At 46.0% G+C, this 27457-nt stretch overlaps 1 protein-coding gene across 1 annotated transcript in view; it reads right to left on the bottom strand.

Annotated features, from left to right (window-relative positions):
- Window positions 1-27457, bottom strand: part of SMIM14 (small integral membrane protein 14) — an 85077-nt gene that overhangs the window by 46795 nt on the left and 10825 nt on the right. Inside the window, exon 2 of the mRNA XM_090035778.1 lies at window positions 9573-9682. Within this exon, the coding sequence (XP_089891904.1) occupies window positions 9573-9647 (75 nt within the window). The 5' untranslated portion in view covers window positions 9648-9682. The remainder of the gene's footprint in view (window positions 1-9572; window positions 9683-27457) is intronic.

Raw genomic sequence — 27457 nt, forward strand, 5'->3', positions numbered from 1 at the left:
TCAGGTTTGCTTTGGGACCTATCTGATCATTTTTACACCTTTGAAGGTATTTGTATTTCTCTTAAATCTAATCAGTCTGAACTTCCTGGGTTAGTGTTTGGTTTGAGGATAATTATAACAGCCCTTTCTATACTTTTTCCTAAAGCAACGTTTTCCAAACTGTAGGGAAAGGTTCCTAGGTGGAATACATGCAAATCAAGACAGTATTCAGCAGCACACTTCCATTTCAGCCACTAGTGGCACCCTACTTCAGCTATTGCCACTGCTTCCTTTTTCTGCCAATTGCCAGTGAAGTGGGAGGAGGGCTTTGAAACCAGTGCTGGAAGCTGAAAGGGGTAGGGGGGACTGGAGGGGCAGGCATGGCTGATTTTAGTACAGTGAAGCACAATCCATAAGGTTTTGGAAATGCTAAAATATTGACATACTTTACAAATTTAACAGTATTTTAGCATATTTTACAACTATAAAGGATACGGTTGTAAAAATACAAGGTAGAGTATAAAATTTAAAGCATGGGTTTCAAAGCTATGACCCTCAACCCAAATCTGGCCCACGGAGCTGTCATCACAGCAATTAACACTGCCACCACCAAATTTCCAACCCCACAGGCAGCCTTATGGGCCAGAAGACAGGGCCCCCAAGCAAGCTAGGTAAGTTTGACATCCTTGATTTAAAGAGTTAAGACAGGTACAAAGGCAAGTATTCTGTGAACTTACCACAGAAACAAAATATCAATAGCTTAGAGCGGCAGCTCCCGAACTGTGGGTCATGACCCCAAATGGGGTTGCAATAAAATGTGCCCCCTGAGATTTCTGCACCCACAGCAGGATTGCAGGGCTGCAGCCAGGCAAGACCAGCTCCAGGCAGGAGCCACCTCTGTGGCCCAGTGAGTGGGCCCACTTTGAGACACTGGAGTGTTGTACCACCATGGCCGCCAAGGTGAGACACGGCAGCAGCAGCGGTGTGGAGTTGTGTCCATACTGCTGCTGGGTGAGCAGCAGGAGGCACCTCAGCTTGGTAGCCATGGTGGCACAGTGCTCACTCTGTCCTGTGCCAGGTCCTGAGGGCAGCAGGGCAGGGAGCCCCAATCCTGACAGCAGGCAGACCACATCTTCCCCTTGCTCCCCATGGACACTGCTCTGGCAGGAATACCCACAGGGGAGGGGAACGCGGTGGAGTGGAGGGGAAGCTGGGCTCTTTACTCTACTCTGGGCACAGTAGCTGCCAACTCCTATGGGTGGCAGCTGGAAATCAGGTGCTGCCGGGGGGGGGGAATCGAAGGGCTGAGGGCCCTGGCCCTCAGACACCTGGAGGGGTGGGGGGGCTGTGGGTGTGAAGTGAGGGGCCATGCTGAGAGAGTTTGGGAAGCATTGGCTTAGAGCGTGGGTGGATTTGAAAAGGGGGGTCCAGATAATGTGCCTTATATCATACAAACACATCTTTTTCTCTAGTTAGAAACTAGAAACTTTACCAATAAGGTAGGGGCCTCTGGCTATATTATGTAGTTTAAGATTGAAACAACATAGAAAACTTTATTGGACTGTGCATTAATTTTCTATATCATATAATAGGTATAAAACCATAATAAACAGAGGTACATTGATACATCGGTCCAATATTGGATTGGTGCCAATATGAAGAAAATTGTCTATATTGGATATTGTCCCAATGGGGTCGATAATTTGGCCAATAAGTGCAGTGCAGCATAGAGAAGAGCTGGCAGCATAGAGAGCTGCCTCCAGCTGGTCAGTCAGAAGAGGGGTGAGGAGGGAAGGAGCATGGGGAGGCAATGCCCACACAGTGAGGGAGGGGGCAGGTGCAGGGGCAGGCGGGTTGTGGGACAGGAGTGTGGCTCGTGGGGGGCTGCCTGCACCCCAGGAGGGCAGGGGGGAAGGGGAAGGTGTACCCCTGGATCTGCGCCGCGCAGGGCAGGCTGCACCTACAGGGTGGAGCCAGAGCCAGCGCAGTGCAGCTCTTCTCACAGGGGCAGGGTTTGGAGCAGGCTCCAGCAGTGCTGGGAGGAGGCTGCAGCCACACCAAATTTCACCACAGCTAAGCTCCCATCCCTGCACTGCCTGGCGCACCCTTGGCTGACTGCCCTGCCTCCACCCAAGTGCCAGGAAAAGCCTGGTGGTGAGAGTGGAGCAAAATCTGGGGTGGCTGCAGCCTCCTCCCAGCACCCACTCCGAGTCCACACTGCACAAGAAGTTCCCTGCGCAGTGCCACCTCTGGCTCCACCCCATACCTGCAGCCCACCCTGTGCCATGCAGATCCAGGGGCACTTGCCCCCGTGCCCCCACCATCCCAGTTTGCAAGCAGTGGCAGGTACTGCCCCCACCCTACAAGCTGCACCTCTGTCCCGCACCCCTTGCACCCCAGCTGGACAGTGCCCATCTCTGCCCCCTCCCTCACTGCACGGGGGCACTGACTTGCCCCCATGTCCCTTTCCTCCCCTTTCAACACAAGGGACTTACTGATCCAATACAGCTGCCATCAGTTGGTATCAGCCTCCTTAAGTATCAGCTATCGGTATCGGCCCCCAAAATCTCTATCAGTGCACCCCTAATAACAAACTATACAAAATAAACCAAACTGTTGCTTCTTTTGTCCATTAGAATCAAATGTTCATCTCTTTTTTTTTCAGATTCATAAAATCAAGCCCATTTTGGGCACCTTGACAGTGCATCCAATGTTTCATTAAAAGTTATTTCCATGCTTGAGTTAAGGTTTCTACACCTTAGTTAAGGTTTTTAGCTAGAGTTAAAAGCCATCTTCACTGCTGTGAGATAGGAGCTATGTTACTAGAAGCAGGTAACAGACGGTAGGATTGCAGAAGGGTTGGCTTGATAAGTGGAACATCAAGACCATTAAAAAAAAGAGAGGGTTGTTAACACCTATGGAATGGAAAATTTAGAAGGAATCAGGTAGATTATAATGGACCATTAAGTCAAGTGACTACTACATTGCTGCCTGAATAGAAGTGCTGCTATTACTGCCAGGTAGTTGGTTTTAAATTTTGCATGGACCGGGAATCAAAGGGAGATCAACTGCATGCCTCCTGGATCCTCCCCTGGCTTAGGGCACTTTTGTAAATTTTTCCATGACAAAAACGTTTTCAATAACCATTTGTAAATCAGTCGTGTCAGTCTCTGGCCAATCTCTTGCCCTTCTCTGGTCGACTAGCCACTGCTGTACACTTCTGGAGTGACAGTTTGGTTTCCTATGCTGGCTAGCAAAAAGATGCCGACTGTTCTCTCCTGCCACAACTTTGGTGTTAAAATTTTGTTAAGGGAAGAAGTTCTTACACCCTACAACTTCAGCTCCCATCAGCCACACAGGCGTTGTCAATTGGGGCTCCACCTCCCCTATACCCCACCTAGCGCCAACCTAGTGCCTGCATCTCTTCTGAAACATGTAAACAAAATAGCTCCAGTCAAAGTCCTTAACAAGTCTAAATACAATTATCGGTACAATATCTCTGTTGCCTGCAGATGCTGGGCTGTAGCACTCCTCAATAATTAAGTCCAATAGTCCAGACACAGGCATGGCTATTCAGGGCAGTCCCAAAAAGGAGATCAGAGCATGCAATGACTTGTGCTCATTGCTCCCTTACCGTTTTGCCGTCCTCCTTTTTCCCTCTCGCTTACAGGGCTCTCTGTTTTCCAGTTCTGGTCGTCCGGCTCTGGCTGCCATGTCGGTTCTCTGGGTAAGTTTTCTGGCTCCTCCAAGCCACCCTCAGTAGGAAGCCTTCTCTGTGCTGGCTCCCATCAATTGCCCATGTCAGGGCAACCCTTTGTTGTGTGCTGCTCTGCAGTGTGGGGAACTCACTTCCACTTCCCCAGCTGTTTAGTTCCGGGCCATTTTTATGTTGGTGTGCTGAATCCACCCCTTCAATCAACACTGGCACGCGTTCATGAAGTGCTTCCATGCTGGTGCCGTTTGTTCTTTTTCCAGCCTTGCCACTGAGGATGCCAACTAGCTCTTTGACTGCTCTGGCGCTCTCAATAAATTTCTAGTTGTGGTAGGTGCTTCCTCCCTGCCACATGGTCCAATCATACAAGATGCTTAAGGTTGCCTGTAAAATCCCAAGTCCCTTAGCTCCCACTGGCTTCAATTCAATGGGAGTACGCAAATTGGCATAAAATTAAGCTATGAAATCTAATTTCCAGAGGCAGTGTTGCACCCAGAAATCTCAAGAGAGCCGTGAAAATTCAGCACCTTTGAGAATCATTTTAAGTCAGAGGTGCAGAAGATGCAGCCCAGGGGCCGGATGCAGCCCACCACTGCATCTGGCCTGTGGGGACCCTAACATTTTAGAAAATTTAATATTAATCTGCTCTGGGCTGCTCATCACGCAGCCCCTGATGGCTTGCTGAAACTCAGTAAGCAGCCCTCTGCCCAAAATAATTGCCTGCCCCTGTTCTAAGTGCTTACTCCAAGTCTGATTTATTGTGTTGGACTCATTAAGATGATTTTAATTGAAATGCAAAAGCCCCTGAAGTGCTGGATGAGTGCTGGGGACTACTGAAAGCCTCTTCCCAAAATTTTGCCACTCATTTGTGAATGAATTCCTGGCATCTGACAGTCACTGCCTTTTTGGATCCAGCTGAATGACCTGACAATTACGATTTTCATAAATATTTAACAACAGATGTTTTGCACCAAGAATGCACCAAACACATTTTCAATAAATAAGGTTGCCCATTTCTCCTTACTAAATCTTAATCTCAACCCCCTCATTCTCTTCAATAAAACTCAGTGTTCAGTTTTTATTAATAAAAAAAAAAAAGTTTAAGGAACAAAGCAAAAATGCTTCATGCAAAAGGGAAGCTTAATATAAACTTGTTGTCCTTCTTCCTCAATTGTGAGTGGGAGAAAGTAGGCTTTATTTAATCAGAAAACAAATTAATAGCTTATTTCCAGCCACACGCGTTTGGGACATAGTACTTGTCAGAAGAGGTATTATATACCAGGACCCTTCATTACAGTATTGTTAGCATATCATTGGGAAAAAGGGCCTGATCATGCAAGGTGTCAAATGTTTGTTGTGTCCATTGTTCCACTAGAAGTCAATGTGATCACTACCTTAAAAAGGTATTAATTTCAGTCCTAATACAAGAATGAGATAAAATTAACTTACCAAAAAAGTAAACCAGTTATAGGTAATTGCAAGTGTAAACATATTTAAAAACAGCCAAACTATATTTAAAGTTGTAACCATATTTCCCAAACTGGGCACACCTTACAATTATCAGTTTTTTTCCTAGATGTATTTTCTACTTATAAATACAAAGGATTTTTTCTGAAGTGTTTTTCATCCAGAGAGCTTCTTGTTCTAATGATAAAGAATCATTATCCCCATTTTACAGATCAGAAGCTCAGTCACAGTGAGGCAAAACAATTTGCCCCAAATTACTCACCAAATCAATGGATGAGTCAGAAATAGAACATGGAAATCCTGAGTCCCCATCACAATATCTCAACTCTGGCATTTTTTAATTTTAATATCCCCAGTCTGCTAAATCTAGACCTTCTTCCTGCAAATATATTTATCTGGCATTGGCTCTCTACAGGAATGCCACAAGAGTCTTGCACGAGTGCCACCACTGCTGCTACAACTGGATGAAATAGCCTGTGCGCCTCCTGCAAAGTCAATCTGGGAAGGCCTGTGGCAGCCCTTTCTAGTCTGACTCAGCGTGCTCCTCCTGGAATCAGAGGCACACAAGGCACATGGAACTATCCCACATATCTGTTTCCAGCAGGAGTGTGGAGTGGTTCAACTGGGAAGGCATGTGGCAAGAGCAGGCTCTTCTGCCTGCTTTAGGTTCATCAGATAAGCCTAATGCAGGCCAGGAGGGCATGCTCCAGGAGGGCATAACTAGGTGGGGACAAGAGGCACACGAGCCCTGGGTGCCAATTTAGGAAGGGTGTCAGATTAGTGCCATTCTCCCCCCAGTCTTTGCTATGGCAAAACACAGCCCTTCTACCCTAACCCTTCCTTACCCTATCCAAGACAGTTGCAGCAGTTGTCTGTAGCGACATCACTCTGGCTGAGAACCGCTGAGCCAATATGACAAGGGTTCTCAACCAGGGAACACCAAAAATTCTAAAAACTTACCAAGAGATGCCCTGAATCTAAAAAAGTTGAGAATCACTGGTCTATGAGAAGTTTTACACATTCAGCTCGAGTTCCACTGCTTGAAGGATTAGGGCCTGAACCTTTACACAGACAGATACAGGTTATGCAGCAGTATAAAAAGCAGCTGGAGAGATATACGCTGTTCAAATGAAACCCTGGTTGCTTCTCAAGGAAGCAATCCTCAATGCACAAGCTAAATCTATTCCAACACGGAGGAAAGGCAGCAAGAAGGCACAGCAGCCCTCCTGGCTCTCCTGGAACCTAGCGGACCTCCTGCGGCTAAAAAGGAAAGCCTACAAAGGATGGAGGACGGGATTCACCTCCAAAGAGAATTATTCTGCACTGGTCCGGTCCTGCAGGGAGCAAACCAGGAAAGCCAAGGCTGCAACTGAACTCCAACTAGCTTCAGGCATCAAGGACAACAAAAAGTCCTTTTTCAGATATGTGGGGAGCCAGAGGAAAAGCAAGGGCAATGTTGGACCCCTGTTAAACCAGATGGGACAACTGACAACTGACGCCCAGGAAAAAGCCAACCTATTAAATAGGTACTTTGCGTCAGTCTTTCATCAGTCCCATGGGACGCCCATGCCTGCTATGGGAAAGGGAGATCTAGGTGATGGGGATCCCCTACCCTCCATAAATGCTGACCTCGTGAAGGAACATCTTGAGAAGCTGGATACCTTGAAGTCAGCCGGCCCTGACAATCTGCACCCCAGGGTACTCAAGGAGCTGGCGAGCGTCATAGCCCAGCCCCTGGCACGGATCTTTGAAAACTCCTGGCGCTCTGGTGTAGTGCCCGAAGACTGGAAGAAGGCCAATGTGGTGCCGATCTTCAAGAAAGGGAGGAGAGTGGATCCGGCTAACTACAGGCCCATTAGCCTGACTTCTATCCTAGGGAAGATCTTAGAAAAGTTTATTAAGGAGGCCATCCTTGATGGACTGGCCCAGGCTAACATTCTAAGGGATAGCCAGCACAGGTTTGTTGCGGGTAGGTCTTGTTTGACCAATCTCATTTCCTTCTATGACCAGGTGACCTATCACCTGGACAGGGGAGAAGAGATTGATGTCATATATCTTGACTTCAAAAAAGCCTTTGATCTGGTATCCCACGATCACCTCTTGGCCAAACTGCCCAGTTGCGGCCTTGGCTCCACCACGATCCGCTGGCTGGGAAACTGGCTCCGTGGTCAGACCCAGAGGGTTGTAATCGATGGCAGTCACTCATCATGGTGCCCTGTAACCAGTGGGGTCCCTCAAGGCTCTGTCCTGGGACCCATACTGTTCAACATCTTCATTAATGATGTGGACATTGGAGTCAGGAGTGGACTGGCCAAGTTCGCCGATGACACCAAACTTTGGGGCAAAGCATCCACGCCAGAAGATAGGCGGGTGATCCAGGCTGACCTGGACAAGCTCAGCAAATGGGCGGATGAGAACCTCATGGTGTTTAACACCGAAAAATGCAAGGTTCTCCACCTTGGGAGGAAAAACCTGCAGCATCCTTATAGGCTCGGCAGTGCTACACTGGATAGCACTACAGAAGAAAGAGACTTGGGGGTCATCACTGACCACAAGATGAACATGAGCCTGCAATGCGATGCTGCGGCTAGTAAAGCGACCAAAATGCTGGCGTGCATCCATAGATGCTTCTCGAGCAAATCCCGGGACGTCATTCTCCCCTTGTACTCGGCCTTGGTGAGGCCACAGCTGGAGTACTGCGTCCAGTTTTGGGCTCCACAATTCAAAAAGGATGTGGAAAAACTTGAGAGAGTCCAGAGAAGAGCCATACGCATGATCAGAGGTCAGGAAAACAGATCTTATGATGACAGGCTGAGAGCCATGGGACTCTTTAGCCTGGAAAAGCGTAGGCTCAGGGGTGATCTGATGGCCACCTATAAGTTTATCAGGGGTGAACACCAGGATCTGGGGGAACGTCTGTTCACCAGAGCGCCCCAAGGGATGACAAGGTCAAACGGTCACAAACTCCTGCAAGACCGTTTCAGGCTGGACATAAGGAAGAAATTCTTTATTGTCCGAGCCCCCAAGGTCTGGAACAGTCTGCCAGCGGAGGTGGTTCAAGCACCTACATTGAACACCTTCAAGAGTAAATTGGATGCTTATCTTGCTGGGATCCTATGACCCCAGCTGACTTCCTGCTCTTTGGGCAGGGGACTGGACTCGATGATCTCCTGAGGTCCCTTCCAGCCCTAATGTCTATGAAATCTATGAAACTTACATGGAAAGTTATTTGCAACTTGTCAGTTAAAACCACAGTGAAAGTTATCAAAGTACTAGAGAACTGCTTTTCAAGAATGACTGGGGGAGCAGGGGGAAACGGATTGTTGCCATCCATCACCCTGCAGTGCTGCTGCTCCCCAGGAGCGCGTGTGTGTGTGTGTGGGGGGGGGGGGGGGTGGCCACTTCCCACCACTCCACATCTGGCCACACATCATTCCACCCTTGGCCCCATGCCACCGCCCCTCACACCCATGGGCAACAGGTACCTCCTGAGTCAGGGGGAAGCACTTGCCCCCCTCAGTGGACAGTCAGCAACCGGATGGGGATGGGGAAGGGAGAGTCCCTTTTAGCCAATCCCGCCAGCCTGTGACTGAGTGTGATCAGCTGCAGGGGGACTGCTTCTCCTGGCACCCCCACTCCCTGGCCAGAGCTCGGGGGGGGGCACCAGTGCTCTCGCCTGCCCCCCCCTTGCCCAGGAACTCTGGCTGACAGGGGGTGCACCAGCGCTCTCAGGGGGTGCACGTGCACCCCCTTGCATTCCCTATGTGTCGCCACTGCTCATGCCCCCCAGCCCCCTGCCTCGTATCCAGCACCGCACCACCCTCCCCCACTCTGCATCTGGCCCTGCACCTCCCAGGAGCAGGGGAGGACACATGAGGGGGAAGCTTGTATGCGTGTCAGTGGCTGCTGCCACCACTCACCACCCCATGCTGCCGCTGCTGCACATCCAGCCCCACTTCATTCCCAGAGTGGCAGCAGCATGGGATGGTGGGTGGTGGTGGCAGCTACCACATGCAAGCTTCCCTGGACATGGGGCCAAGGCTAGCAGTGCTGGCCTCACCCCCCCAGTTCTGTCCCCTCTGTCCCTGCCATCATGGCAGTGCTCCGCTGTCCCACTCCATCCCCACCCTTTCTTGCGGGGCACTCTGGTTGTCTCAATAAGCATTGCGATTAGCTGCCAAGACAACCGATCAGAGTGCTCCAAGAGCGTGACAGACAGACAGACAGACAGACAGACAGACAGACAGACAGACAGACAGACAGACAGACAGACAGACAGACAGACAGACAGACAGACAGACTAATTCTGTCTAAATACATATACAAGCAAACCCTATTTAACCAGGGAGTCTGAAATTGCTGCCTAGTCAGCTGTGGGAGAAAAAAAAAAAAAGTGTCTTCGTGTTATCCTTACCAGATTGATCAACCTTCTCATTGCATGTTCATGAGCACAAATGCATTCACAGGGATCAAATCCACCTTCTGCCATTATTATGTAGATAAGCCAGAACCTAATGCAAACACCTAGACAGGAACAAAAATAGAAGACAATCAACAATCTTGTACCTCAGTTTATTTTGTCCACCAAATTTTAGTTCACTTACTGCAAGGGCTGGGAGGAGAAACAAATACAAAACAGGGTAATCTAATTATTCCTTTCAACAGAAACAATAAAAAAAAGCTAGCTAGTTTGGTTACTTCTTGCTTGAAGTAGCATTTTGCAAGTCCTCCTGGAGAGGTCCAAGTAATTTTTTAGAAGAACTTGTTTATACTCTAGAGTTCACACACTGTTATGAAAGATATACTAACGATACACTGTTATGAATAAATTCATAAAATCATGGTCTCTGATCTGCACACTAAGCTTCATTAGGAGCACAGATTTCCCTTAAGTTTAAGACAGCATAACCAAGTTAGTCTTGTGTTCCCCTACCTCTTAAGGCTTTTGAATTCTCCCTCTAAGTCAACACAAGTAAAATAATATAAAACTCTGCAACTTCCTTACCACAGCAAGACACAATGGCCTTGTCTAATGGGAACAGGCAGCGCAAGGTAGAAAAAGGATGGAGTAGAACTACTGTATAGAAGGAATTGCTGACACTAATTTTAGATCAAAAGAAGTAGGTCACTCAGTAATACTGGAAAAAAGAAGAGAAAAAGTTAAAAGAAATTATAATGGCACAAAACCTGGGAAATCCAAACTAGTTTATTCACCTGGCAAAAGCAATTTTTCACTATACACTCCAGCAACTGAGGGCATTTTTATCTTTTATTAATATTTTCCTTGGTAGTTCGATCAATTGCAAAAATGGACAAGAGATTTCCCTAGTTTCCATTCTTATGGATTGGATTTCTGTCCCTACCCCTAAGACACATGGTATTAGATCAGTTCTGTGGAATGCTGCATTCAGAAGATAACTGCTAACTTGATAACATCAAGGCTAGATTCAGCCTGAGTTTTTGTCAGCTATGCTTAATGCCCAAGCTGGAACAAAGTGCCTGGCTCAGAGACCACAGCAGCAGGAAGTGGCAGCAATTATCTCCACTTCCCAAAAAAGACAATGTTACATAGAAGGTGGGTAAAGGTGACTTGAAGCTGTACTGCTCAGCAATCTCCACCCATACGGTATTCTATATACATGCTTCAGGGTGGAAAGGGGTGCATTTTAAAGCAACTCTCAGGAGCTGCTGTAACTAAAACACACCCGCAGTGTCTTGTGTATTCAGTGCCCTATGCTTCAAAATGGCAGCAGGGGCACTTTAACTAAAGCTCATTCCAATTAGAATGCTCCAGCAGACTTGATTAAGCAGACAGATTAATTGAGTCTGCTCTGACATGTTCTAATTAGAACACACTGAAGCAAGCATCCCACATATACAGGCACCAATAAAGCCTAAGTGTTCTCCACACAAAGCTATACTGCTTTACCCACATCAAGGGAGTCTAGAATAAATTCAAATATGTATAAGACACCTGGACACCAGCACAACTGCATGTACAATAAGCTAAACAAAGCAATTTTGGTTTAAAAAAAAAAAAGTGATATCAATACTGTACAACATTCAAGTGCAGAGCACGTATGAATGCTTTTCATTTACACGGTAGAAACCCTGCTCACCCTCTGTATTAATCCCCTTATTGTACAGCTGAGCTTTCTGTTCCCTAAGTGACATTTACAGGTCTCTTCCTCAGTGAGTCTGCCCTTCAGTGGCCTCATCTGTTCTGATTTTCACATCTTAAAAAGGAAACTGAAAATTGGAAGGGGCACAGAAGAGAGCCACAAAAATGATTCAAGGACTGGACACAATGCTTTACAATAAGGCACCTGGAAAAGCCAAATCTGCTTACTGTTTTAAAAAGATGATTGACAGTTGACATGATTATAGTACATAAGTGTCTTTGGGTAGAGCAAATATTGGGTACTAAAAAGGTCGTTAATCTAGCAGACAAAACCAAAACTAGAACCAAAACCTAGAAGCTGATGCCAGACAAAACTTAAATTAGAGTTTAAATTAGAAATACAGCACAATGCTTCCATTTTATTTTTTAAAGCTGTGAGGGTGATTAACCATTGGAAGAAGGTGGTGAGGAAAGAGGAGAATGTGCCATCTTTTGATCCCTTCAAACAAAACCAAGTACTTTCTGGAAGTATGCTTTACCCAAACACTGATACTGGGCTCAAAACAGGAGTAACCAAGTGAAATGTAACATTTCCAGATACACACAGGAGGTTAAACTAGATTACCTAATGGCCCTTCTGACCGTAAACTCTAAAAACAGACATCAGTGAGTTTCTAAAATTCTCCCACAATTAGGAGTACCAGTAGATATCTAAAGAGATTTAGCTGAAAACATTTCAATGATAAGGCATGTAAATCAGGATATTATTTCTAGCTTATTAGGTAAAACAGAGGTAAACATGGTTTTTCAGAATGGTGCTGAAGTGGCTTTCTGGTTAGAGCCGTAGGGCATGTCCAGACAAGTGCACGTGGTTTGTGGTGTAGCAAACTGTATGTGCCACACATGCACACTTTCGCTATGCTGCTAATTTGCAGTGTAGTGGGATTTTTTGACACCAGCAGATCCTGGTGTCAAAAACAAAACAAAACAAAAAAAACCAAACAAACAAAAACACCCATCAAAAAGAGTAGGATGCAGTATGTGGCAGCAGTGTGCGCTGCCCAAAATTGGAGCCGGGTCAGCCAGAGCCACACTCCAGCTGCCAGGCAGGCACCATGCTCCTAGATCACTGCCACTGCTGCCCCGTGGCCCCCAGGACCCACAGGTACTAGGGCCCCAGCTCCCCTTATGCCACCCAGAGCATTTTCCCCCATGCTAACCCCACGTGCAGGGGCATGCACCAGGGCAAAAAGCAGTGGCACAAATTTGTGCCACTGCTTTTTTCCTTGCAGCAACTTCACATCCATTCTTGTGGGGACAGCCCTATAGTCCCAGCATAAATACTTGCTTTAACATCTAACAGTTCACATTAGTAGCAACTTATGTCAATTCCTATTCTGACAAAAAGAATCAAAACAGTCTGTAAGTATCATACTGACGTATCTTATGTAGAGATATAAAAATCATGACAAGTGAAGCTGAATTAGCATCTGTGGGATAGTGCAGTCAATAAAAGACACTCCCAGATTAAAAAGCAACAATGACAGAGGGACAAATTAATCCTTAATGTAATACCATTTAAATGAAGTCATATATTGGGGAACAATTTAAGATTTGTATGTGACCAAGAGGCCGTATCAAGTACATTTAAGAACAATTAAATAAGCCATTATTGTGCAATAATTTTTTTTCTGAGAGCCAAGAGATTTTCTGTATGAATTTCTAGGTTTTGGATTATGATGAAAAGAGAAGTTAGAAACATTCAACAGTTCATGCTGCATGATGATTTTTGTTGGTCACATCATCCAATCAAATTTTTCCCCCCCACTGAAACAGTTTAGTCAGCACTGTGTCTGCAAAACATTGGAAAATATGAAGCGATTAAACAATATTAGAATACTTAGCTTATAATGGACTCGGATCAGATTTAAGAATAAGATACTAGTATTCTTGTCATATAAGTCAGCAATATTCCTTGGCTCCAACACATCCACTTAGGAAACACCTTGGTATCAAAATCTTATTATGGAATTGGTCGATACATTCCCATAGTAGTAATAAGCCTAACATGTACATTCCCCTTTCTAATATAACTTAAAATACTTAATATTAGGATATGCCAAAATACAAAAGTATTACAGCTCTGTATACGGCCTTCATCCCCTTTCTAATTTTAAGGTCTGGCCAATTTGTAAAGAAGTTGAACACCACGGGTCTAGGGGCAAATTTCTGGAGGGCCTTTCATGATTTTAGTCAGATTATAAAACACTACCATTTCCCTCCAGACTTTAGCATTTATTTAAAATTGTATACAGAACTGCTATGCTAGAGAATCATTTCTAGGCTCTTATCATTTAACAGCTAGCATTTGCAGTTATCACAGTAATTACTGTAAATGGATGTTTTCCTTTTTATTATCTATCCCAATACCAGCTCTGCAGCTGTGTATTGTACTTCATATGTCTCACTATCAATAAAGCAATATCTATGAACATAAGCTGATTGTTTTTTCTCTACATAGGGAGTCTTCCCTTCTCTAAATTACTTTCCATCAATGACCATGTATTCTTTGCCAGCTCAGCAACACCTCTCCCAGAAAGATAGCATATAGCTGGTGAGCCCTTACAAGACCAAAGAACACCCTCCATTTCTCTTTCCCAAAATCATCTTACTTATTCCCAAAGTGAAACCCTTTCCTGTGCCAAAACAAGCAGGAAACTCTATATAACTTTCATATACCGGAAGGCCACAGGTGTGGTTCCGAGATTACACTGATTAGCACGAATGATAAAGGTCAGTATATAAAACTCAATGGTAAAAAAAAGGCGACTTAAAAGTTATTTTATAATTGTAGTTTAAAAAATACTTATTAAAGGTGGAATGAACAGGGACTTTATACAGAAACAGTCACCCCATCCGTTATCAAAGATCAGAGGCAACACCAGCACCACAAGCCTAACCCCTACCACCTGAGCTAAAGGCATAACTAACTTTGAGTAAATAACCGTTTCTTCTTCTTCCGGGTGCAAGTCACTAGCAAGTGATAAGATCTCACATACAATAAATTAGCGTTTAATGCTTTTTTACTATTTTCACCAGTGTGCAGCACGCTATTGCCTGTCAAGATACACTACCAGGTACTTCAGGGCCAGAAGTCCTTTGGTATGATGAAGCTCAAGATAACAGAACATCATACTTGGTAGAAAAATGTAGGAGGAATAGTAGATTTCCCTTTGGTATTTTAACAAGAACCAGAATTTGTTGCCAGCATTGGATCAATATTTTTTAGTGTTACACACAGTGGAATTTGACTGAAAGAGGGAAGAGATTGCACTCCCAATTCTTTCCTCACTATTCTTTTTCAGATAGCAGCAGTATCTGAAAGCATTGGTCAAGCTGCTCCAACAACTCATGTAATAAAGTTTGGTTTTGAAGTCAGTTTCAAAAGGCCGTTGCACTACAAAGGAAAGGAAACAATTTCTTAGAGCCATGTAGGCATTTCAGAATAAAACTCACCAGCTGTGTGTGAACATTCACCATGTCTGGCAAAGAAACATATTAAGAGCTTACTTTGGCCCTAGTGGGCACGTCCAAATGAGCGTGTACGTGCCTCTTGCCCCAGCTCAAACCTCTTTAGGGAGAGGCAAGAGGCATGTATGGGAACAAAAAAATGTTCCCCGTGAAGTCTGCAGCGCAGGGAGGAAAAACAAAAACAACAAAAAACAGACCCCTGGATATCCAGGGGTCTAAAAAACCAGAACAAAAAAACAGCAGGGCAGAGCATGGTCCCAGACTGTGCTCTGAGGCAACCGGAGGCTGGGTCCTCCAGGGAGATGCTCTGGCTGCCAGAGCATCTCCATGGTTGACCCCTCACCCTGATGCTGAAACACGCGGCTGGCCAGGCCACGTGTTCAGCACCCAGACTCCAGTGCCGGCAAGTAAGGGGTTGGGGGGCTAGAGGAGGGGGGGACCAGGAGGGGGGGCCCTTCCAGCCCCCCGATCCCTGCCCAGCCCCTCACCTCACTATCCCCCCAGACCTCCCCACCCTGATCCCTGCCCAGCCAGGTCCTGCCACCCTTGGGGCCCTTGTGCTGCCCAGTTGGGCTGGGCCCGGGGCAGCAGGACCCAGCGCAGCGTGTCGGGACCGTGTGCCACGCCCAGACGAGTCCTGCCGGCCCTGGGGCTGCTCCTGCTGCGCTGGGTCCTGCCACCCTGGGCCCAGCCTGGCCAGGCAGTACAGGGGCCCCGAGAGCAGCAGGGGCCAGTTGGGTCCGTCCTGAGGTCCCAGCGTGCTGCGCCAGGTCCTCCTGCCCTGTGCCCGGCCTGGCCAAGTGACACAGGGGCCCGGCATGCAGTCCCCATGTGCTGTGCCCGGTCATGCTGCTCTGGGACTAGCCTGGCTGGGTGGCGGAGGGACCCCAGGTACTGCAGGGCCTGGTACACGGTCCCCGTGCACCGTGCCAGGTCTTGCCACCAAGGGCCTAGCCCGGCCAGATGGCAGAACCCCAGGGCCAGCAGGACCCAGCTGGGCCCAGCCCATGGTCCCCGCGCTCCACGCTGGGTCCTGCCTCCAATGGCCCGGCCCAGTAGCAGAGAGGTCCTAGGACCTGGCTGGGCCCGGCATATAGTCCCCGTGTGCTACACAGGGTCTTGCTGCCATGGGTCTCAGCACCCCACTCCTGCTGCTGCTGCTAAAGATAAGTTATGGGCCCTGGGTGGGAGGGCTGGGGCCCTCCAGGGTGCCTGGGACCATGGGCAGTTGGGCTGGGGCCCTCCAAGGGGAGCTGGGACCCTGGGCAGGGGGCAGAAGCCCTCCAAACAAGCTGGGACCCTGGGGGGGAAGGGCTGGAGCCCTGTGGGGAGCTGGGGCCCTGTGTGTGGGGGGGCGTTCCATGTGCTGGGGGGGCTGCACCCTGTAGGGGCCAGAGGACCTACCCCTCCTGAGCAGCCCCCCCACAAGGTCCCACACACACAGAGTCCCCCAGCAAATTGCTCCACACGTACCCACACACCAACCCACATCCCTCCTCACCCACCCACCTGCCTTCCCCCACACCCCTGCCCACCCCCTTCCTACAAACCCCACATCCCCCCCATCACACACCCATCATGTGCAAAGAAAACCAAAAGTACACATAAATACATATAAGTATTTAGAATTTATTTTATCATGATGATAGAGACACTGGTAGGCTTCCATATTGCTTTAACATTGTAAATATACATGTAAGGGAGAAAGCGAGAGAGAGGTCTTTTGTGTTAATTGTGGAAAAATATGGATTTTGGGGTATTTTTAAAAGTGGATTTGGAATGCTGCCGCAGAAGTCCAGCCAGCACAAGGGTACAAAGGTTTCATAGATTTCATAGACATTAGGGCTGGAAGGGACCTCGGGAGATCATCGAGCCCAGACCCCTGCCCAAAGGGCAGGAAGTCAGCTGGGGTCATAGGATCCCAGCAAGATAAGCATCCAATTTACTCTTGAAGGTGTTCAATGTAGGTGCTTGAACCACCTCCGCTGGCAGACTGTTCCAGACCTTGGGGGCTCGGACAATAAAGAAATTCTTCTTTATGGTCCAGCCTGAAACGGTCTTGCAGGAGTTTGTGAGCCCCAGAAGCTCCAGAGAGCAAGTAGCCCTGAGCCACTTGCCGGGGCAGCTTTTTGTACTGCTGGGGCCAGGACAGGTGCTAACCCCGGGCTCTGGCTCCCCCTGGCTGCAGATCCAGGAGGAGCCAGGCAGGGTTATTTGCCCTAAGTGGCACAATTTGCTCCACAACGAAGTGCATGTCTGAGCACATGCGCTGAAGCAAAAAGCCCCGGCTCAAATTTGCACCACTTCTATTTGAGCTGCTGCAAGCGCACGTGCTTGCATGTGTGGATGTGGCCAGTGTGTCTTCACAATCCAGTCAACTGCCTCAGAAACCAGTCGAGTACCTCCACCAAATTCTACACTCCCCACCATCATCTCCCATAAGATCCCTGTCCAGAGGTAGAGCCAGGATTTAGAAAGGGAAGGAAAGAAGGGGTGTACAGGGGTGGCTGCACCCCCATTCCCAGCCCCTCCCAGTCCAAACCCACCAATGCAGACAGATTGTATTGTGGGAGCCTCTAGGGACTTTCTTAAAGTCTCCAAAGCAGGTAAGAATCCCCCCTCTTCTCCTCTGAGCTCAAAGGTACATCCCTTCCCCTTTCCCCTGCCTGCTGCTTTACCTGCTGTCCCCAAGGTGGGAGAAGCTTTAAAGCAGTGGTTTCCAACGTGGTGCCTGTGGGTGCCATTATGCCCCCAGAAGTTTGTTCAGGTGCTCGTGCACATTTTCACAATCAGTAAAAATCATTATTCCAACAGATATTTTTTACTTAAATATTTTTGTAAGAAAAGGGAAGCTGTAAATTCTGAATGTTAATATTCATATTGGTCCCCACTGCTTTTTCTTTTAAATTCGAATGTGCCCCTGGACATAAATGTTGGGAACCCCTGTTTTAAAGCCCCTCCTGTCCATTCCACCTAGCTGCCCATGTCCTCATCTCCATAAATGGGGCATGTTCTCTTTCCCCACCTCACTTGAACACAGGTCGTTCTCACATATCTGTCTTCCCTTCCAGCACCCAACCCCTTCTGTAAACATTTCCTTCCCAGGATCTGACCGGTCTCAAGTCCCTCTCACTTTAAGTAATGTAACCTTTCACCCAAATGTATATTTGCTTCTAACTGCGTAAAGCAATACATTAAGTTCACATTATATTTTTAAGTAACATGTTTGGATCTCTTCAGCAACCTGAACTACAGTCTAGAAAAACTATCACAGGAAGTGACACAGATTTGGCCACAGCATCAGTTAAATTGTATAAACCGAACATAGAGCCAGAATGTCACTCATAGTATAAAACTGCACTAAATAGTATACTCTTGACTGGACATCACAAGAAAAAAACAGTTTCTAGGTATATCCCTATCGATTAGAACTTCTGCTATTTTCTTCATAGGGAGAAAAAAAAATATGTAGTAAGCACAGATTAAAAACACATTTATTTCCTCCTAGTACCTGCCAAATAAGGCCCAATTCACAAAGCATTTATGTTTTAAGTCCCTTTGAAGTCAATGGGATTTAAAGTTGAACACACTAGGGCTTACATTTCAGTTAACTTCATTAATGTACCTTTGCTTTGACTTATTATGCTGTTTTGGTAACATCATAGCTATGGCCACAAATCTGAAAGTGCTGACATAAATTTGGTATCAAAACTTGCCTGTAAGATGAGAAGCCTGGACAAAATCCACTTGTACACCAAAATGTTTTCTAGAACCAGCAGACTTACAAGAGGGGGAGGGAAAGATCAGGAAAAAACAACTGACCTTGTAACTCTAAGATAGTTGGAAGGCTTCCACCGCTCTACAGCCAGTATCACTCTTACCAATCCATAACAAATGTCACTCATTTCTGATCATGTTCCTCTTCATAGAATTTAAGGTCAGAAAGGAACATTGTAACTATCTGATCTGAACTGTTGTAGGCCATAGAATTCCACTGAACAATACCTGCATCATGGTAACAATGATACTTGACTTCAGCCATAAGTTAATGTGTTGTTTGTCAATTTTAAGTTTCTCTTTTTCAACATAACATTTGTAGGAAACATTAAAACAAACACACCCCAAAAATAATTTTAAAAAAAGGCCAGATGTGGACACTGAACCACCACTGACTATATTCACTCAATGTCCTTAACTAGAATCATAGCCTCTGACTTACTACTGACCAACGCATCAGAAATCTTGTAAGTGTTGTACTAGCAAATTAATCAGAAAAGAGATGAGCAGTATTGGAAAGAGAGACATTCAAAAATGTAACGTAAAGGAATGACTAAATATAGGATGAAATGATAAGACTGGGAGACGGAAAATAAGGAGGATCAGAAGAAGGAAAAAAAAAAAAAAAAAAAAAAAAAGAGTAAGAAGCCATCAGAAGAAAAAGATAAAATAAGTAGAAACGAAAAAACAGGCAACATGCTTAAGAAAGTGCCAGGATAAACAGATTAAACAGATGCACATCCCTGAAGCACTAGATGATTTTAATTTCTACCAAGGAGATAAATTATAATCCATACCTCCCCTTCAGCAATCCCTTGCAGTTGAAGATGAATGGCCTTCCATGACTGTCTTATCTGTGGGTCTGAAGAAGGTAGGTGAAGCAGATCCAGGATCAGACTCTTTCAATTTGGACATGTGTTTCCACGTGGGATGTGTGGCTCCAGTTGACTGACCAAGTCTGCAACACTCTGTTTTTGCCACTCCCACTTTTTTGTCTCCTGTTCTCATTGTAAGGTTTCAAAGTACTGAGATCCTTGCAGAAGATACTTCCTCCATTTAGGGCGGTACTGGGTAACAGTCTCCCACAAACTGATGCTGATGTTGCATTTTCTCAAGATGGCCTTGAGAACATCCTTGAAGCACTTTCTCTGCCCTCCTCTTGAGCGTATGCCTTGACTGAGCTAGGAGAATAAAAGTTTGCTTTGGGAGTCTGGAGTCAAGCAGCCAGATAATGTGGACAGCCCAAGAAAGTTGATGTTGGATGCCTCAATGCTTGTAGTATTTGCTTACGAGAGAACCCTAATGTTGGTGTGTTTATCTTCTCACTGGATTCAAAAGATCTTCTGCAAGCAGCATTGATGGTACTTCTCCACCAACTTGAGGTGTTTCCTATATGTCGTCCACCTCTCAGCTTCATACAGGAAGGTGGGGATCACATCTGCTTGATAACCTATGAGCTTGGTTTTGGATCCGATGTCACGATCTTTGAACACCTACTTCCTCAGATACCCAAAGGCTGCACTTGCACTTAAGGCAAAGTTAAATTTTTTGTTGATATCAGTCTTCTGCGAGAGATGGCTACCAAGGTACAAGAAATATTCAACAATTTTCCAGAGTCTCACCATGAATATGAGTTACTGGAGTTGGGAACTGTTCATCAAGAGCTTCTTGATGGAGGACCTTAGCCTTCTGAATGTTAAGCTTCAGACCCATTTTCTTGCATGCCTCGGTAAAGACACTGATGATTGCCTGAAGGTCTGGTTCCAAGTAGGCACAGACTACAGCATCAAAAGCATACCAAAGCTCTATGATTGAGATCAGAGTGGTCCTGGTCTTGACTCCAAGTTGGCTGAGATTAAACAGTTTACCATCCATTCAGTAGTTTAGCTCCACTCCAGCTAGAAGCTTATTGGTGGTCAGATGTAGCATTGCAGTAAGTAATATTGAGAAGAGTGCTGGAGCAATGATACAGCCTTACTCAACTCCTGTCTTAACCTCAAAGGGATCTGTGGTAGAGCCATTACTGAGAAACAGTGCTTGCATATGGTCATGGAGCAGGCAAAGAATGGTGATGAATTTCAGTGGGCATCAGTACTTCAAAAGGATCCTCCACAGTGCTTCCCAGCTGACAGAGTCGAAGGCTTTTGTGAGGTCAAAGAAGGCCATGTAGAGGGCCTTATGTTGTTCCTGGCATTTTTTCTGCAGATGATAAGCTGCGAAGATTATGTCAGTTGTGCCTCCTGATACCCTAAACCTATGCTGAAATTCCAGAAGAAGGTTTTCAGCAAGTGGAAGGAAAGTGTTCAGGAGGTTTCTCACAATGATCTTTTCTGTGGTGGGCAGCAAGGTTATCCCTCTGTAATTTCTATAGTTGGACGCATCTCCTTTTTTGAAGATTGTCACAATCATGGCATCCCTAAGGTCCCTAATGTTCTAATGATCCCTAAGGTCATTGTTCCAAATCCTTAGGGTAGAAGGCATGGAGCTGTGATAGAGCTCCCACCTGCTTAAACATTGCAGTGGGGATTCCATCAGTTCCAGATGCCTTATCATTCTTCATCTGCTTGATAGCTTTCCTCACCTCATCAAGGGTTGGAGGGATTCTGACTGGTGTTGTGGGATGGAGTTGAGAACACTTTCATCAATGGAGTCTCAGACTGAGAAAGTCTTTAAAGTTCTCCTTCCAATAGGCATTGATAGTTCCTTTTTCCTTGATCAGGTCTCCTCCATCCTTAGGTCTCAAGGTGGTTGGGTCCTTGAGTGCTTGGATCATAGATGGCTTTTGGGGCATTGAAAATAACATGCACATCCTGGATGTCAGCGAGACGTTGAATCTCCTTCACCTTGTGTCTTCCCACCATCTGTTCATCATATCATGGATCCTGCTTTGGACTTCTGCCTTGGCTTGCTGGAGAGTCAATTTGTTTTGCTTGGAGTTGGTGACATTTTGCCAAGCACAAAAGGTCTTGCGCTTGTGGTCAATCAACACTTGGATCTCCTGGTCATTTTCATGAAACCAGTCTTCATGTTTCTTGGTAGAGAATTCAAGTGCCTCTTTGTAGGCACTGATGATGGTGGGCCTGAAGGCACCCCAAGCGTTGCCAACATTCTCCTATTGTTGATTTGAATTTGCCATTTTTTTGTTGGGGTGCTGGTAGAAAAGGGCTCAGTTTATTGGGTCCTTCCAGCTGTCATTTGGTAGTCAGTTTTAGCGATGTAACTGAGTGGATGAGTTGGTGATTTGCCCAGCAATCATCAGCTATTAGCATAGCTTGGGTTTTGCTAGCATCGATGTAATCCTGGGCATGAACAATGACATAGTCAATCAGGTGCCAATGCTTAAATCACAGGTGCTGCCATAATGGTCTTGTGCCTGTTATTCTGGTGAAACAGGGTATTGATGATAGTGAGTCTGTGTTCCACACATTTGGACAAGATGAGAATGTAGTTGGAGTTGACTTTTCCTGCTTCTTCCTTGCCAATGGTTCTGCTCCAGAGGTTTAAGTCCCTTCTGTCCCAGGGGCACAACTACAGGCCCCGGATGGGGCCTACACACCCTGGGAAAGAGAACCCCAAAAATAAAAGTTACTTACCTGTCACTGGATGCCAGACACAGGAGGAAGAGAGCAGAGCCCGCGCAGTTCATTAGCCGCACCTATATCCAGCTGGAGCCGGTGGATGAAGTCAGGAGCAATCACTGGCCAGTGGCAATAAAAAGGATCACTGGTGGAGGAACGGGGAGAGCAGGAGAGGCAACAGAGGCTCTCCACACTGGCAGCTGGCTGTGCCAGCACAGAAGGGAAGACCCCAATCAGGGAGAGGCAGCGGAGGCTGCAGAGCTGCTCTGCACTGGGGGCAGACAGCCCCAGGGTGAAGAGACAGATTCCGCTTGAGGGAAGGCACCCCAAGCGGCTGGGATTAAAAGACAGCCCCATGCCAGTCACGGGCAGTACTGGTGCCTAAGAGAAGATCACGCTCCTGAAGGAGCCCTAAAAACCCCAGAGATGGCAGAGACTTCATGCTCCGGGTTCCCACAGGCACAAAACTGAGAGGAAGGGCTAACCCAGGGAGGAACAAAAGATTCCCTCGGTGAAGGCACAGAGCAGAGCAGCACTGGGGAACGGCACCTGGCCCAGGTTCTAGGGCAAAGAGAGAGATAGAGAAGGAGCAGCTTAGCCTGACCACTCTTCTTCCATCCACCTTCCCTTCTTTTCTTCCCTTAAGTCCCCCTTTTTCCTTTTACTGCCACTCATCGGTGGATAGTTTACTTTTTTGCTGCTTTTCATGGCTTGTCTTTTTCTTTGCTTAATCCGTGGTTAAGTCCACCCCATAGGAGACCTGACCACCACCTCAAAACCAGGGGTGCTTGGGGCTCAGCAAGTAGCCAATGACAACAGGAGGGATAAATGAGAGAGAAAAATTCTACAGCCCTGCAACCTACTAAAGAAATGAGGTCAAGAACCAGCCCTGGAGAGGGCATAAGGATCTGAGATCATCTAGACTGGAGGGATGGCCACATTAAGATTACGTCGCTCACCAGAGGTTGGCATAAAGAAGGGGTATAGGGAAGGTGGAGCCCCATGAATATCCTCTGAGAGGAGTGACTGACCCTGAGGGATCTACAGGAGAAGACCCCTCCACTGAAAATACACTCAAAGTCACGGCGGACGAGTTCAGGGGCTTTCTCCAGAGAGATCAAGGCCCCTCTCAGCGGTCACTTGAACCCTTGCCACATCCACCACCAGGTGCTTGGGCTAAGGCAGTTCGTGAGCGGGTATTTGAAACTAGGCGGGCACACCTTCCAACTCTGGCACTGAAATCACCAAGAAGAATATATCCATCTTCCTCTAGAATGTCAGAAAGGACTTGGTCAAAGTTGGCATAAAATTCCTCTTTGGTTTCATCAGCAGCATCAAGAGTTGGGGCATACGTGCTGATGACAGTAAAGTATTGAGTCCCTGACAATTTAAAATGATGAAACAAAAGGCGCTCATTAATTCTGATAAGAAACTTGTTGAGTTGGTTTATAAGTACTTTGATACAAGAGACAATAGAGAGAAGGCTTTCTTCCTTCTATTTAGGGGCTACCAGAAGGTGTTTTAGGCAGACCAGGGAGATTAGGTCTGAAGGTTTATAAGGTCCTCTAGAAAGAGACCTCACATTAAAACTAGATACAAAATTTAGGTTTTGTAAATGGACTTTTTTGTTTTATCAAGATAAAATTATTTTACAATATGTTTCTAATAAAAAGTTAGTGACTTTCTTTCCCTTACAGTTTAATTCCTTCCGTTTAAGCAACTCCAAATCGGAGGCTCAGACCTTGCAGCATTGTGATAGTCCATTTCACCCACTCTTTTACCCTTTTCCTAGTGTAATGTAACTTTTTCTCCCAGCATTTCTTCCTCACTTACATTTTGATCCTGCCTGCTTGCAAATGCAAGACCTCCCAGTGATTTCAATAGGATTTAGCACCTTAGAAAGAACCATGAGTTCCCAAAGCACTATTCATTGTCACTTTTCACATGAACTACTACCTGTGCAATTTCATTTATAATTGGAAATTAAACCAGGTTGAGCCTCCAATGCCCAGGAAAACCAGGAGGCTGACTACTACAAAGGGAAAGGCAGCAGCATGGCTCTAAATATAAATGGGATCTTTCCCTCAGAGAACTGCTACAGCTCACACATAGCTCCCACCCTAACTTTCTTACTCTCCTTGTAAACCCAGATCCAGATTAGCCCTTCGTTTAGTTTTCTACTGAACAAAACATGAATAGTTCATATGGCTACAGAAGGACTCTGGGGGATACCCAGCCAAAGCAATACTTCTACATTTTTAAATAATTTTCCCTTTCTCTTTATTGTTTTTGTTGGGAAAAGCTATTTCTATTCTTGAAAGCCGTAACATGTCCCCTCAAGAGCTCCTTTTGCAGTCTGAGAAGGCTGGCAAGTTTATTTTTGCATGGAAACTTTACTCAAGACAATTAAGCAGATCCCAGCTAAGAATTACTTTTCAGTGCAAATTAAACAAAGCCAGTTACTTTCCTTGTGGAAGAGTATGTACTTGCACACAAACCCCACAAAAATGCCAACTTCATAAGTCAGGCCAACAAAGACAGGTGCAAGAGCTTTTCCCCCAGGCTCATATCAGGCTTGAGGCATAGTGGTGGATCACTACAGAGGAAACTTCCATTGCTCTTGCACTGAGAAACCTATTAGAAATAAATTAATATTTACTTTCTTGTGTTATCCATCTGACACCTCTCAAGTACCAAATTCACATTAAACAATTCTTTACAAACAGAAACAAAGGCTGAAGAGCTTAAGAAATGCTAGCCAACCAATGAAAAAGCATGATATGCCCTGGCTAGGGAAAGGAATCCTAAAATGAGGTTGGGACAGGAAATTCACAGTGTCACAAACCCTGTTATGTTTTGGGGGGTTGTGGTGTGTCATGAACGTGTTCTTGTATTTTGCTGTACTGATATTTGTGTGGTCTCATTGGAAAGCCCATGTTGTATTGTATCATTTATGTTTCTTTTATCACTGTACAGATTATGTCATGCTGTCTATTTCTATCTTTATAATTTGGACATGGTTCAGAAAAGGGACTGAGTTATGCACACTTAAAGGCAGGTACCACTTCCACATACAGACAGAAGGAGATATTACTGGGTTGGGCACCCAAGGGCATGGTCTGCTTCATAATAGAGAGCTAACAGAGAAGTGGCCTTTTAGACAGGGGGCTGCAGGTGTCTCAAGGAGGTAAGAACTTTATGGAGGGCTCTAGTGACGTATGATAATGTTGGTGGAGAGCCTGTCGGAAGTGATTTAGGAAGCTAGCTGTCTTTTGGAGCCCAGGCTTTGGAGGTTTAATGACTCCAGTAGCCAGAGCTGGCAGAATCAGCAGGAAGACTGAATTCTGGAGGTACTAGAAGGTCTCTCAGGATGGCTAGGGTGCAGCCAGAAGCATTGCTCATTTTGCTTTTCTGTTTCCAAGCCCAAGGTTAGTTTTGTCCGCATAATTCTTTTTTCCTATATAATAAATCCCTATGCTGTTTTGTCTTCTTACTTGACTGCCTGTGGAAAGAGCAACTTCTAGGCAAGTGATACTCCAGGCTAGGTTTTCCTATAGAAAGGGGGACCTAAAATTTCTTTTACAACCCAATGGGGAGACCACTTAAGGTTGGCAGAGATTCCCTTACTACAGTACTGGAGTCCAGTATAAGGGTAGTGGAGCTGAGGCTTGCTGGGATAAAGAGTTAACTGGGGACAATTTCAGTCTTTTACTTGGGACAAGTAGCAGCACCATGAGGAAAAGCTTGGGGCTCTGCCCTCCCCCCACCCATGAACAGGACTGTGACAATAAGCACAGAACCTTTTCGGATAGTCTCCAAAGTTTGCTCCAGCACTGGTGCATCTGTAATGGTCCACCATGGCGGGCATCATAAGCCAGTGGCATTTTTAACACCTTGTAGTTATTTAGATTACTCTGAGAAGGTCACAGTGATAAAAATTCTGGCAGGCAGCAGCAACTGCAGTAACACTAGTAATGGAGCTCCCGCAGGTCTCAACATTTTTAGACTCCAAGCACCTCTTAATAGGCTCTAGGCATCCCTTGGAAAAAGTGACAGGTCAGAGTTTTCATTTTCTGTAGTCAAAAAATGAGTGAAGACAGCAATTTTCCCCTTGCAAAGAACACAGAAAGACCATTCTGAGCATGTCAGAAGCTTTTTAATACTATGGATTCCTATTTAAAATCTCTCAGTTTATCTTGTGAATCATGCTTGCACACCTAACTTTGCTTGGTACTGTACATCACTCCTGCAACGATCTCCAGTATATCCTGGCACCTTGGCTGAGACTCACCGAGTTAGCGCAGTGTGGGAAAATAGTAGGAAGTTCACAGTACGGACAAGACCAGAAGAAGTGGGAAGAAAAAAAGAGTCCTGAATAGGAGAGGAAAAGCAAAGAGGTTGTGAAAAATAACCTGGCATCACAAAATAGCTTACAAGGAAATACAAATGTGACCATTTGTAGATGTTTGGCATGTTATGCTATGTAAAGGAAAGATCTTAAGGCACAATTGTCTAAATGCTGAATTTAACTCAAGTTGTTTCATTAGATCAATTCCAAAGACTGTGTGAACACTTACTGTGGTTGTTTGGGTTTTTTTTCAGTTTAGAGTAAGTCAATTAGGAACAAACTAAAGCCAAACCTAAAGGAGGCACTTTAACCAAAATAAGTGTTCATGTAGGCAGATGGATAGTTTAACTAAAATGGTGCATATTTGTGTGCAGAAATGCCTTGGTCTGATTCTTGGTGAAGAAGTACGTACATTTCAAAATAACAACACTAACTGGTATCTTTATTGGCAGCCTATGTTCTGTGGAAGTTCAAGAAGATGACTTCTGTCTTCACGGCTATTAGTTTCTTAACATTCATCAAAACTGAATCCCCAAAGGAAATTAAATCTAAAAAACTAAGACTTAAAGCAGCAGATCCCAAACTGTGGGTCATCATAACATCGCAACATCAATGGATGGGGTCATGGCAACGGGAGGCTGTGGGGTGGGAGTGAGGGGCCATGCTGAGGAAATGGGGTTGTCTCGGGAAGCGAGGTAACACAGGAAATTCACCTGCAGCCTCGAGCAACACACAGGGGAAACAGCAGGAGGAACCCGCACAGCTCGTGAGCCGCCTCTTTGTACAGCTGCGGCCGGCCAGTGACGTCAGCACTAGACGCTGGCTGGTGAAGCTAAAAATGGCGGCGGCCGTGGCAGGCGGGGCGGATGGCCCAAGAGTGGAGCGGCTGCAGGGATCACAGCAGGGGCAAGACCCGGAACGACCCCCAACCCAGGGGAAGCAAG

Source organism: Crocodylus siamensis, chromosome 2, assembly GCF_052110815.1.
Source record: "Crocodylus siamensis isolate JL-2025a chromosome 2, ASM5211081v1, whole genome shotgun sequence".
NCBI classification, from domain to species: domain Eukaryota; kingdom Metazoa; phylum Chordata; order Crocodylia; family Crocodylidae; genus Crocodylus; species Crocodylus siamensis.